At 57.7% G+C, this 13157-nt stretch overlaps 2 protein-coding genes across 2 annotated transcripts in view; both read right to left on the bottom strand.

Annotated features, from left to right (window-relative positions):
- CFAP65 (cilia and flagella associated protein 65) overlaps nt 1–713 on the bottom strand; it is a 31964-nt gene extending 31251 nt beyond the window's left edge. The window contains exons 1-2 of the mRNA XM_036386508.1: nt 654–713; nt 5–73 (exon numbers count right to left, since the gene is read on the bottom strand). Coding sequence (XP_036242401.1) covers nt 5–73 — 69 coding nt within the window. The 5' untranslated portion in view covers nt 654–713. The remainder of the gene's footprint in view (nt 1–4; nt 74–653) is intronic.
- A 3286-nt stretch (nt 714–3999) lies between these two features.
- On the bottom strand, nt 4000–12231 carry LOC118688724 (motor neuron and pancreas homeobox protein 1-like). Its single transcript, XM_036386510.1, has 3 exons — nt 11796–12231; nt 4815–4975; nt 4000–4308 (listed from the first exon to the last, which is right to left on the bottom strand). Exons 1-3 carry the CDS (start codon nt 12229–12231, stop codon nt 4000–4002), a joined length of 906 nt encoding a protein of 301 aa, XP_036242403.1.
- Nucleotides 12232–13157: the final 926 nt, after the last annotated feature.

The raw sequence follows: 13157 nt of genomic DNA, 5'->3' as shown, positions 1-13157 counted from the left end.
TCACCTTCCTGTCATAGGCACTCTTCCAAAAAGAGTCAGAGTTTTGGGGCTCCTCATGCACCTGAGCAAGCATCTGAGAAACAAGAGGGAAAAGTCCTCACACGTGCTGCTCCTGCACGCACAAAGCCTTTGCTGCCAAAAGCCGGGCACTCCCAGCGACCGATGGCCCTGCTCAGGCTGCTGGTGGCGCTGAGCCGCCTCCCCGCCGGGAGCAACCCCGCTGTGTCCCACAGCCCCCGCTGTGTCTCCAGCCCCTGTTGTGTCCCCAGCCCCCGCTGTGTCCCCAGTGCAGCCCTCTCCAGAGCACGGCTGTCCCCATAGTCTGTGGGCGACAGTGCAGCCCCTGCGGAAGGGCTCTCCCTGGCGCTGAGCAGCATAGCCCTGCTCACTATCGGCCCACAAAGCACCGTACAGCACAGCTGTGCCCTGCGGCCTGGCCTGCCCCCCCCCCCGAGCCCCGTGTGGATGAGTGTGGCGGGACCTCGCTTCCCACAGCGAGCGCCTGCCCAGCTCCCTGGGGCACGGCCCGCTCCAGCATGTCCCCGCCTGCCCCCCGTGTGGAGCAGAAGCCGGGGCCCCGAGTCACCACCGCCCCCGGGCCAGGCCGGCTCCCTCGTTCCCAGCCCGGAACCCTAGAGCCGGAGCCCCGGCACCTCGCTGCCAGTGCTGGCGCCGGTGGCGGCCGCCCAGCGCCGTGCGGGCCGGCCCGCGTTGCCATGGAGACCGGACGCGGTTGCAGCAGCTCCCGGAGCGACGACGGCGGCCGGCTCAGGTCAATCCGCACGGGCAGCGGCGGCCGCCAGAGGGCGGCGGAGGGACGCGCAGGGAGGCGGAGACGGACCGGGAGCGGGGCAGGGAGAGGGCGCGGGCAGAGCCCGGGGGGGGGGGGGGTCCGGAGAGCACCGAGCGAGAAAGGAGGCCGTGAGGGGTTCTCAGGGGTGCAGGGAAGAGATAGAGATATGGGGCAAATGGCAAATGGGAAGTTCAGGGGCACAGAGATGGAGGAGGGCGGGTGGAAGAGGGAAGGATGCAGGGGTGCGGGAGAGAGCGTGGGGCTCGGGGTGTTGAGGATGAGTGCGGGGGGAGCGGCGGCATAAAGCTGAGCCAGCAAAGAGGGGCCGTGAAGTCTGTGGGTGCATCGGATAGATGAGTGAGGACAGTGTGGGGATTGCAGGGTGGCAAGGGATCACAGGTGCATCAGGATGGAGGGTGCTCTCATAGGGATGGAGTGACACCTTAATGGGGCCAGGTCACCCTAAGCTCCATGGAGCGTTGGTGACACAAGTAACAAGTTGTTATCATTGCCAAAAGTAGTTATGGGGCCAAGACCAGCAAAGGCACAGAGGGTGGGGAGCCCTGGCTGTGTGAGCCCATCAGGTGTCATTCTCATGGGGCACCACCACCACCACCATCCTAGGGACAGTCCTACATCTTCCCAGTGCCCTGCATGACCCTCAAGGAGACAGGACCTTCATTTTTCCGGTGTGGAGGGACAGATAGTGCCTGCAGGGTGCACAGGCAGCTCTGTGGTGGAGAGTGGGGCTGGCCGCATCAAACCGCACAGGGAGGGTGCCCGGCAGAGGCAGGAAGGAGATGCAGCTTTAATGGCATTTGTCAGTGTTTACAAATGAGTCATCCAGCTAAGCAGCCCGGCTGTAAATCAGCACTCTAACTCTTCCAGCATCAGTTGTGTCCCCTCCTTTGTCCCCCTAGCTCTGGACGAGTGCCTGGCTCCTCCAGAAACAACCTCATAAATAACAGCAACAAAACAAACCCTCCTGCAGCCACGGTGGGCCTGAGTGCAGCAGGCGCGAGATGAACGCCTCCCATCCATCACTTTAATGATTGTACTCTGCAAATTAAACCTGTCATGGCCCATCAAGGTGAACGTTTTAAGCCTGTGACATGCCTTCAGCTCCCCTCCTCCTTCCTGGCACTTTTGTTGCTTTCTTTCTTGCCTCTTATTCTCTGCCTCTACCATCCCTGTCCCCCATTTCAGCCCTGCTCCAGTGTGTGGCACTCCCTGTGGTCTCCTGCTGAGCCAGGTTGCACATCAGGTGATGGATGTCCTTGGCCCTGATGCTCCTGCAGCCACAGGCTGGCAGGTGCCAGCATTTCTGTGCCAAGTCCTGTGTTTTTGCTGGGAGCTGGCACAGCTCTCCTGGAGCAATGAGTCTCTCCTCATCTGTTGTCTCCACACATCAATGGCAGGGAATTAGGTACCATCCTTTCATGCTTCCCCATCCCTTCCTCCTTTCCTTATTTCTTCCCCCTACACCACATTTATTTCTCTCTTGCTCCACGTTACACACCCACGGCAGGCTGCTGGCACCTGCTGCTACCCCAGCTCATATCTCCCCCGTTAGTGCAAGGGCTGCAGCCTCCCCAGAACCAGAGATCCCCACGGGGCAATTCCAGGGGTCTGGAGACCTGCGTGTCTTGAGATGGACTGCCAGGGGAGAGGGAACCCGGGCAGTGAGGATGCCACGTGCCCCAGGGGGAAAACTGCTGAGCTGCCAGCAGCCACTGTGGGTCACTGTCCCCCCGCACAGGACCGTCATCGTCGTCCGTCCGTCCGTCCGTCCGTCTCCATGCTCCTCTCTCCTGTCACCTGCTTCCCCTGCCCACCCTTCTGTCCCAAAACCATCGCATCTGTCTCCCTGCCCAGGGTGCGCCCCCCCAGACACCGACAGGCTTTTCCCAGCCCTGCGATGTGTGACAGCCCCGCACCAACGCTTACCTGTCCCTTTGTCACCGACTGACTGCCAGAGATGGCCAGGATTCCACAGGGGCTGCTGTGCTTCAGCAATTCCCACCCCCAGCACAAATCCCGGGGCAGACAGCCCTCCCTGCACGCTCAGGCAGAGCCGGGGAGAGGAGAGGACAGCTGGGTGTGGGACAGGAGGGACATCATGGTCTGTCTGGGAAGGGTCACCCAGCCCGGCCCAGCCTGCTCCACCCCTGCAGCTCCTGGTGCAGTGCAGTGCTGAAGCAGAGCTGCCCCCTCTGCCTCCACGGCCGTCTCAGCACCCCAAGGGGTGACCCAGTAAGGCACAGGAAGCATGGGCGATCTACAGGGCCTTCCAGGACCCTCCAGCACCTGTGAAGACACGGGCCACCTGCTGATTTACAGGGAGTCAGCGCTTAACCCTAGTGTTTCTAGGGAAGTGGTACAGGGTGTCAGTCACCATTCTGCTGCCAAGGGTTGATTTCAGCCCAGTCAGAGTGAGCAAGATCCCAAGAGCATAATGAGACAAGCCCAGAAAATAACTTAGAGAGGTTAAGCATCACCATGGGGAAAGGGGAGCTGACCACAGCACTGAGTCTTTACAGCCTGAGTTCTTTCCTGCCTCCCTTCCCGCCCGTTTATTTGGGACAATGCCACACCAACGCAAGCAGGCTAATTGCAGCATGGAAAACAGCATCAGCTTTGCTTCCCAGGACAGTTTTGCCCGGCAAAGCACAGACCCTACCAGGGATGCACTGGTGCAGGAGGAGGCAAGGCAGGCAGGCATGCAACCTGGGCATCCTTCCCAGCTCTTCATGCCACCAAGGGGAAGGACAAGCTGGTACCACACTGGATGTGCTGCTCCAGGCGCTGTCAGATCTGTAGGGAAGTGGCAGTGCAGTCAAAGAAGGGTCTGGGTCTCCCTCTTCAGCTGTGCCAGCAGACTGCCAGCTGTCCAAGTCTGCTCTCCCCACCTTTTTTCCCCAGAGACTTGGTAGGACAGCACAGTAGCAGGACAGGGGATTTTCCTGTCCCCTAAGGAAAAGCACAGGCATCCAGATAACAGCTTTATAGGGGAGGGATCTGGGGACTCCTCCAGATACACGCAGAGGAATAATTACAAGTTAAATAGGATCCAAACACACATAAGTTAAAGGGTGGCAAGGTGCCCTGCGGCTCCCTGCTCCTTCCAGGCACAGTCTGTGTCTGCCAGCAAAGAGAACCCCCACAACACAGCCTGGCCCCTCTCCCCAGCTGGCTCCATTCGCCTTTCACAACACAGAGCCAATCTTCCTCTCTGTGGCGCCCATCTCGTCCTCCTCCTCTTCCTCGCCCCCCGAGCAAGACGAGTCCTGGCCATAGCTCAGCTCGGCGGCGCTGCAGTGCAGGAAGCCCGAGTCAGGGCTGTGCCCCATGAACTCGGGGCTTTCAGCAGCTTGTCCCTGGGGCTCGCTGGGCAGCAGCTTCTCACAGGTTTTGCTGAGCCCTCGTTGCTTCTCAGGCTCCACCTGAGCCCCCTGCTCCTTGGCCTTGCGGCTCCGCTTCCACTTCATGCGGCGGTTCTGGAACCAGATCTTCACCTGCAAGGGAAAGCCCCAGGGGAAAGGATGTACCCTGCTGCATCCTGTCCCCACTCACCCCCTCACCTTCCCTGCAGGGAGGGTCCCCTCAAAACCTCTTCATTGTGGGGCATCCCATGGTGCTACAGGTATGTACAAAGAGGATGAGGTTGTCACAGGGAGAGGAATAATGAGGGCTGCTGCCTTCCCCCCTTCCAGCCAAGGATATGCACAGGGACATTTTCATATTAGCCCCACAAAAAGACCCCTCCCACAGTTGAAGAATGGGAAGGCTCTGAAACCCAAGTTGGGGGATGCCAGGTGAAAAGAGGAGCAGTATTTCTGGGGTGCCCTTCACAAGAGAACAGCCTGAAGCCCACCAGGCAGGTCTCTGCAGGAGATGGCCTGAAGAGGCACTGATGGGAGCAGTGGGGTGTGAGGTTGATGCCATTAGCATTGCCCATGACCTTGCCTTGCCCCCATGGCAGCTCCATGGTGCTATGCTCCATCCCCCAGGGCCAAGGTACCTGTGTCTCAGTGAGCATCAGCGACGTGGCCACCTCAAAACGCTTGGGTCTGGACAGATATTTGTTGAGCTTGAACTGGTTCTCCAGCTCCAGGAGCTGCTGGCTGGTGAATGCTGTGCGGGGCCGACGGCACTTCCCCATCAAACCAGACTGTGGGGCAGCTGTGGAGCAGACAGTGGGTGGGGGTCAGAGGACAGCAGACTGGTAGGGGGACGACCCCTCAGCAAACCCAGGATGAGGAGGAAGGTGAATGTCTCCATCATCTCCCACCCCAATAATGGCTTTATTGCCTGATAGGAACCAGTGAGATACGTTATCAGGTCTCGGTGTACAACTGGGATCAGTGCTGAGACTGAAATTAATTCTCTTTTTTTTATTGCTGGGCCGCACAGGTGGCAGCTCAACGGCCAGGGGCTGTGCTGGGGCTGCCCGTGAGCGCCGCTATCTCGCCTGCAGCCCTTGAAGGCAGAGCGGCTCTGAACCAGGAGGCAGCAGAACAAAGGCACCTTTGAGAGTCCAGCACGGGGTGGCTGCCGCACTGTTTGATCCTCGCTTATCTTCTCTCCACTGCCTTTATTGTCCCCCTGGGGTTCAGCTTTTACTGCTTCTCCCAGCACCACAGCGGCAATCCCAGGGGTTTGCAGCTGGGAATAAAGTGCTGGAGCAGCAGGGAGGGGTGTGGGGGAGAATGGGGGGAGGTGGTGGTGGTGGGCACTAATGCAAAAGGACCTTGGCACATCCCTGCTGACACATCTTGGGCAACAAGATCCTGAAGCATTCTGGCCCCAAAAGTGTGCCATGCTTGGCAAGGGCCACTCACCCACTTTGCTGGGCATGGGGCACCATCCATGTTATCTCCCCCAGATTCCAGCTTTGATCCCAACCTGCCCATCTCCCGAGGTGTCCACCAAGCCCTTCACAAACACAGCGATGACGCATGGGGCAGGAATTTATGAAAGAGCTATTAACTGATCACAACACAGGTTTGATCTCAAGTACCTGGATGCTGGGTCAAACAGATAGAATGCAGGCTGGGCTAGGGCTGTGCAAATGCCTCATGGGAGCAGGACAGACATAACCCCTTCTTCTGCCTGTAGCCCCTCAGTGCCAGGAGAGACAGTCTGTGGGACCCACCTTGTAGCCACTGGCCAGTTAAACGAGGGACTGACTGAACAGAGGCACACTGTGCCAATGATTCTGACACACATGATGCATTATTTTGCATATGAAACATATTCAAGGCTAAAACTGAATGAGAGGTTCAAAAGATTTCCAGGACAAACAGAGATGAGAGATGTCTCAGCTCTGCAGAGTTCAGCAGCCATCTGGGCTCTGACTGGCTGCGGGTGCTTGGGCTGTACAAATCCTCCAGGGAAACATGGGACCAAACAGGTCTGCAAAGGTTTCCTCTGGCTAAGAGAAAAGGAGGTGTTATGGGAACTAGCATCTGCAGGGATGGGGCAGCCCAAGCTAACGCCCTTTGCAGCTCCTCAGGGAGGGAAAGCCCAGAGATGCATCAGAGACAACTGGAGGGGAAATTCATTCTGTTGATGGGGGCACAACACAAAGCAGCCCCAGGCAGTGTCCAGCAGCCCAAGGACTCTGGGTCCCTGTGAGCCTCTTTGCTGACAGAGACAAGAGGGTGGCTGGAGCATCTGGAGCCCCAGAATCCCTCCCTGCAATGAGGCTGCACTGTGCAGTTTGGCTGTACCAGGTCAGGGAAGGGCCCCTCTGAGCAATTCCTCTTTTTGAGCATGTTGTCTAGAGAAATGTTTTGGGGAAAGAGAAGGGAAGAGGTTGTGCCCTCTCAGCATCCAATAATCCAGGAGTTCTGTGCTTTCTGGAGCTGGAGGGTCCAGGAGTGAAGAGATATCATATTCCCAGTCTGAATTCCCCACTCCAAAGCAGAGAGCCCAGGGCTCAGCTCCGAGGGCATTGTGTCCTGGCTCCAGGGAGCACAGAAATCCTTCAGATCAACCTGAAAGGTTCCTCTGTGCCTCCTCAAGCAAGGTCATATGTGACCAGACTAAAACCAGATGCAGGAAGAGTAGAGGCACAGAAGTGCCTCACAGAAGAATTTCAATCCTAAAAGCAATTCAAGTTTGGTCTGTCCAGCTTCACAGGAGCCTGGAAGGCAGCCTGCTTTGACAACAACCATCTCAAGAGACTCACCTTTCCCCAGGTGAGCTGCTGAGGACTGCTTGGTCTAGCAGGGAAAAGAAGAACAGAAAGTTTGTCCAAAAGTCAAATAAATCCAAACAGGATATATCCCAAATAACTACCAATCCAGGGGACTGATTTCTGGAGCATGGCCCTGCTGCCAGCCCTGATTTCTCCTTCTCAGTGTCCAATTCAGTTTCAGGGCAGTGTGCCCATTACAAATATTGTACAGAACCCGACTTCCTTGGAAATTCATCTTGCCTCCTGCCCCAGTGCTGACAAAAAAAAACCCCAAACCCAATCCTCAAACCCCTCTGTGGTGCTGTCATACAGTTTGAGCCAGCACCACTCCAGTGCCCCGCCCACAGAGTGTGGCTGGCCACCTCATCTGTGACCTCCTCTGACAACACACCCTCCAGCAGCTACAATTATCCACCACCACTGCTCCCCACTGTGACTTGCTCAAGGTTTCACCTCCACACCAGGTTGAGAAAGCCCAAGGCAATACAGCTGATCTGCAGCCACCCATGGCAGCAGGTTTTCACGGACATGAATGATCAACATCTCTGGCATCAGCTCTGCTGTTACCTTTCCTAAAGGGTTCTAGCTCTTTTGTGTGGAGAGAGTATGGCAGAAGAGGATCTGCAGATTCTCACTGGGAAAAGAAACGAGGAAGGAGGTAGAAGCTGAGACTGCCAGCATGCCCTGCTGAGTCCCACCTCTCCCTGTCCTGTGGCAGGGTGCCACATGGACAAAGAATCCTCCCAAGGGGTGCACAGCACCTCCCAGGGCCTACCTTCTCCACTCAACAAGCTATGAACCCATCCCCATCACAATCAGCATCTCACAAAGTATTACTGTTCGGGAAGGCTCTCCATCTTACCCAGCTCCTACCAGAAGACCAGGGACTGCCCCAGTGTCACACCTTTGCTTGCCAAAGGATTTATTTTCTGCTCAGCCATCTCCTGCAGCACTCCATCCAGGATCAGAGCTTGTTTCAACATCCCTTCGGCCTGGCAGGGCTTGGACCCCCTGAAGGGTGCCTGGCATCTGGCTGCAGTATCAGTAAATAAAGTGCTTGGCCTGGGGCCAGGAATGCCCTCTGAGTCTGAGGCCAGGAGCTCTGCAAGGCAGCTGCCTCCTGGATAATTAGATAAAGCTTATAAAGAATTGTTGGTTTATTTGATACAGTTCCGCCTACTTGATAACAGGGGTAATCCTAGGTTGATATTAACTCACTTGTTTTTAATTTGGTTTGTTTAACTATAGTTCACTTCACTTTGTGGTCTGGCAGATAAAGGAGAGGAAATTAACACCCTGACTGCTTTAGGTATTTCTCTGGATGTCAGAGCTGGAAGGGAGGGAGGTAGTCTCAGCATCAGGGTCATCACCAGAGGCTTTTTCTGACCTGCCAGCAGCCCCGGCCATTATCAGTGGGGCAGCATGTGTAAGGGCACCTGCTACCTCTGCAAGCCCCTTGCTTGCTCCACCATTAAACCTCAATTGCTGCATGCCAGCTGTTTCCCAGCCCATGTTCCCAGCTGACACCAGACCACTGTACACCTGGTGAGCCTTGGAAGGCATTGCTTTTTGAACAGTTTGATAAAACTTATCCTGCCTGCTCTCCTATCCCAGCACAGCCCATCAGCAAGCTCTCTGCCATCATGGGCAGGATCTGATCTAGGCTCCAGGCCATCAACTTAGTGAGTGGGTGATGCAAGGACAGTGGTGTGCCAGGAAAGCCATCTAAGCACCGGCTCCCTCGGAGAGGATCCTCTGCTCCTCCTGAGAGCCCACAGCTGTATGTCACTGCTCCCCACTTGCACAGCTCTCAGTGGGTCTCTGCACTGGCTCCCACCACTGCACCACGTTTCCACACTGACAAACAAGGAAAATAAATCACAGCTCCCAGAAAAACTAATAGGCCTGGCATTCCAGTGCCAAATGCTACCCCGGGTTCTTCAGGAGGTGCTCAAAGCCCAGGATAGGGATCCAGGCTGGGGATGGCAGAACCTGGGCAGGCAGCATCCCTGTTTCCTGCAGCAAGGGCATGCCTGCTCCCGCAGCCAGGCCCTGCAGAGCCCTGTGAGTGCGCATTGCAGCAGAGGCAGGCAGGCACCGCGTGCGGCTCTGCACAGACATCCTGCCTACAGCAGGGCACTGCTCTCACTGAGCACAGCACCCCGGCCCTGGGGGTACCAACTGTCCCAGACAGCCTCCCTGGCAGCCCCACACACAGGTGATAGCAGAGGGAATGTGTGCAATGAACACCCACAGACCACACTTGCAAAACATTGCTACACATGCACCCAAAGAAGGAATTTATTCCAGAATTTACTTCTGGAATTCCCTTTAAATAAATCCCAAGGGCGATCACCCCCTGGAATGATCCATAATATGTCCTAGAAGGCTTTCAGATTCATCTCTTACAGCCATCTGTCCACTGGTCCTGGGAGAGTTAAACATGAGTGACACCAGCAGCCTTGACACTTGTACTTGGTCACTCTGGAAACTTCAGCCAGGCAGGTCCATCCTTCTGTCTGTCTAGGCTGGGTGATGGGACAGGGGCTCCCACAAACCAGAGGCAGCCCAGGAGCCCTGTGCCAACAATGGAAGGAAGGCTCCTGCCCAGCCCATTCCCCTCCTCAGAGAGGTGAGGAAGGGCTGTGGAGGCAGCACCTCCTAGGCAGGTGCCCTTTTCTGTCTCTGTCCCTACAGCATGGCCAGCACATCGGGGCAATCTGAGCCCAGGCACAGGCACGGCCTGCAGCCAGTCCTGCTAGGTACAAGGAGAAGGCAAGCTGCAAATGACCTGATTTCAGAGCTTCAGTGAGCCCACAGGAACAAGGGCTGAAGACACCCTTGAGAACCCTAAGGTTACCAAGGGACAGAAACAAGGATGTGAAGATGGATAAGGTTCTCTTCTGCACAGCAGAATTGCTGAAGTATTTGACAAGACACTCTGGAGAGAAAGAATCCCCACTGCAAAGGGCTCCCCAGGATTGGGAACAAACATCTTTTAGTAAGGACATGGATTGAGGCAGTGGTCATCCTGATTTAAAAATTTACAGTTTTGGCAGCTTTTGCTGCATCCTTGTTACACCTCAACATGTCTACTCTGCTTTGGGATCTCCAGAACCCAGATAAGTAACACTTGGGTCAAAAACTGCTTTTCTTCCTGCTGAACTTCTCTAGGAAGCCTGCCCAGTGTTTCCCACAAGACCCTTTGACATTCTGGTCCAGCACATTCTGCAGAGCTCCCTTCACAAGTTGTACTCATGCCAGCAGTTTGGGATTTGTTTCCTTTTCGTGAGGTTTTGGATATAACCAGCTGAAGATCGCATGCTGCTTTTGAAAAGAATGGGGCAGATGTACAAATATCTCTATGTTATCCCTGCCAGAAGCTGCACTCTGGGCTACAGAATCAGATGCAGTGTAGAATTCCCACCGTGGTGAAACACAGCCCTGTAGGAAGCTACCAGGATGCTGAAATACACCAACAGATTCAGACCCTTCAAAGATAACATGGCTTCTGCAGAAATGCAGGAAGATGTAATAAATAATAAAGACTTCTAACCAATCAGGATTTATTTTTTCTTGTCTTAGTGACATCTGTGAAGACTGCACATAACCCATAGCACTGGAGGCTTATCCTACACCTCTAGATTCACAGATGGAGCTTTCCTAAAATCTAGGGAAAGCCAGGTAAAGAGAGATATGGTGGGGAAAAAAACAGCCTGTTTCCCTTTAACCTGACCAGGAATAGTTTGAGGAGGAGTTGAGGAATAGTAATACGTGTGATTTTTCAAGTAATTCTCTGTAAATTTTTGCACTGTTATTTACCCAGCCTTTTAAAATTATTATTATTATTTTGCAAATGGTCCTTCCAGATTTTTAGGAATTTTTTTTACCCTCAGCTAACAAATCTGGATACTCTGACAGGGCTTTATTAACCAGCCACGCTTGGTTCAACGCCCATCTTTTCACTGACCAGCACAGGGCAGGGTCCAGGCTGGGGTGCCAGACCTCAACGGGACCAGTGCCTGAAGTCAGCTCTTGTTCCGTCCGTGCCCTGCACGGCCCATGGCAGCCGTGCGGGGTCCGGTGCGGGCCCGCAGCCCAGGTGGTGCCCACCAGGAGGGACTGGGGCTCGGCTGTCGGCCCGCCCGGGTCCCGCGGCTGCCGCCAGGAACGAGCTCACCGGGCGCTCATCCCACAGGGCGAGCGGGACCCGGAGCGCCGGCCCGGCCCCGCACGGAGCCCGATCCGGCCGCGCATCCAGCGGGACTGGGGCGGGTTCGTTCCCAGCCGCGCCGGGAAGGATTTATTCGTTTCCCGGTGCAGGTTTTTGCCGCCGTTTCTTTCTTTTCGTTTCCTTCCCGCCCCGCAGGAGCCCGCGGGGCCGGCAGCCTGGCTAGGCGCGGTCCGGCTCTGCCGCCGCCGGCGCGGGCAGCGTTTCTCGGGGCTCTGCCGGAACACCGGGCCGGCGTAAGGCGAGAGTTTGCCCTTCGGATCTGTTCCCCAGGGCCTCACAGTCCTCGGAGGTCTCCAGCAGTGGGACACCCCACCTCCCCACCCCAGCCCTGCCGGGTGTGGGTACAGAGAGAGCCGCGCATCGGGGTCAGCGCGGAGGGCTCAATGTCTCTGTGGGCTCCCGACCCGGACCCACCGGAGGGCCTCGAAGGGTTGGGGTCGGGAACCCTCAGTGCCGGGCCGTCGGAGGGACCGGCACCTGATGTGCCGGCGGACGCCCCCGGGGCTGAAGGACCCAGAGCCGCGTTCCGCCGGACGGGAGGGTCGGTCCCCGGGTCACTCACTCACCATTGAAGTCGGAGAGCCTCGGCACCAGCATCCCGGCTCGGATCCAGTGCTCCAGCGGGAAGGAGCCGGCCACGGCCGCCTTCAGGTGCTCCGCGCCGGGCGGCGGCAGGTGCGGGATGCCGGTGTAGGCGAACGCGGGGTGCTGGCCCCCCAGGGTCGGGAGCGGGTACACGGCGGGGGGGTACAGGGCCGGCAGGGCGCCGAGCCCCGGGCCAGAGAGGTGCAGCAAGCCGGGCTTGGGGACGAAGCCGGCCGGGGCGAGGGGCGCAGCGGCCGGGGGCGCCCGCGGTGAGGGGGTGTCGGAGCGCCCGGCGGGACCGGGGCTCGACGCGGGGCTCCCGGGGCTCAGCCCCGGCGGGGAGGCGCTCCGCGCCGGCTCTTCGGCCAGGAGCGCTTCGATGCGGAAGTTTTGGGACTTCTCCATGGGCTTGTGCATGGCCGTGCCCCGTGCGGAGCCGTCGAGCCCTCCGGCGCCCCACCGCTCCCCTGGCAGGGCACAGCCCGGCCGGCCAGCCCCGGGCGAGCCCCGGCAGCGGCGGGCATCCACCCGCGGGGCCGCGCCGCGCTCAGCGGGGCTGCCCTCGAGGGCAGCCCTCCTCTCCGCTCCGCCTCCGGGCACTCGCTCGCCCGACGGCACCGGGGTGGGTTTTAACCCCCTCTCCACCTACCCCAGCTCCCCATTGGCTCCGCTCCGGCCCCCCGCCCTCCGCACCGGCCGCCCTCCTCCGGCTTCCGCAGCAGTGGGCAAACGCCAGGGACGGACCGGGGCCACTCTGTCCCTTCCCCAGCCCCTCCACAGCCAGAGGTCCCCCCAGCCGCCAGGACTCACCCAGGGCGCTGAGCCCATCATCCTGACCCTGAGCCCCATGGCAGGGAAGCGGCTCTATGGTTGCAGCAACTGGAGGAGACATGGAGATGAGACAGACTTCAGACATGTAGGCAAAGCCCTGCTGGGCTCCAGTGCTGCCCTGGCACCGTGGAGCCCCCAGGCACGTGGAGGGCAGAGTGCTTAGCTGGGAGGGCAGGAGAGGCTCTCACTCACCAGCAGGCTCCCCTGCATCCCGTGCACTGAGATCACCACCTGTGCCCAGCTGTGCTGTTTCCCATGGCATCACTGTGATCCAGGGAGATCAACAGACCTGAGCTGGGCACACAAAGGACCACCACCCTCCATCACCCATGTCTGTCCAAGATGCAACCCAGCGGTGCATACAGGCAGATTGTTACTCATTTGCCTGGTCTTACCTTTCTTAGGTAAGACGCAGCTTGGAGAATAGCACCTGGGAAGGATAGAGAGGAAAGTTTTGGCTGGTCTGGGAATGGTGGGTAAGCAGGAGCAGAGCTGGTCCAGATCCCCTGACA

The sequence above is a fragment of the Molothrus ater genome, chromosome 7 (genome assembly GCF_012460135.2).
Source record: "Molothrus ater isolate BHLD 08-10-18 breed brown headed cowbird chromosome 7, BPBGC_Mater_1.1, whole genome shotgun sequence".
Classification (NCBI taxonomy): Eukaryota; Metazoa; Chordata; class Aves; order Passeriformes; family Icteridae; genus Molothrus; species Molothrus ater.
Note: the sequence above shows the minus strand (reverse complement) of the source record. Positions and strands in the feature narration are given on the sequence as shown.

Excerpts from the sequence above, each read along its gene's own strand:
- LOC118688724 (XM_036386510.1), bottom strand. The coding sequence starts at position 12,231 with ATGCACAAGCCCATGGAGAAGTCCCAAAACTTCCGCATCGAAGCGCTC. Across the intron at positions 4,976-11,795 it reads GAGGCTCTCCGACTTCAATG|CTGCCCCACAGTCTGGTTTG; the intron begins GTGAGTGAGTGA and ends TCTGCTCCACAG. Across the intron at positions 4,309-4,814 it reads TGATGCTCACTGAGACACAG|GTGAAGATCTGGTTCCAGAA; the intron begins GTACCTTGGCCC and ends TTTCCCTTGCAG.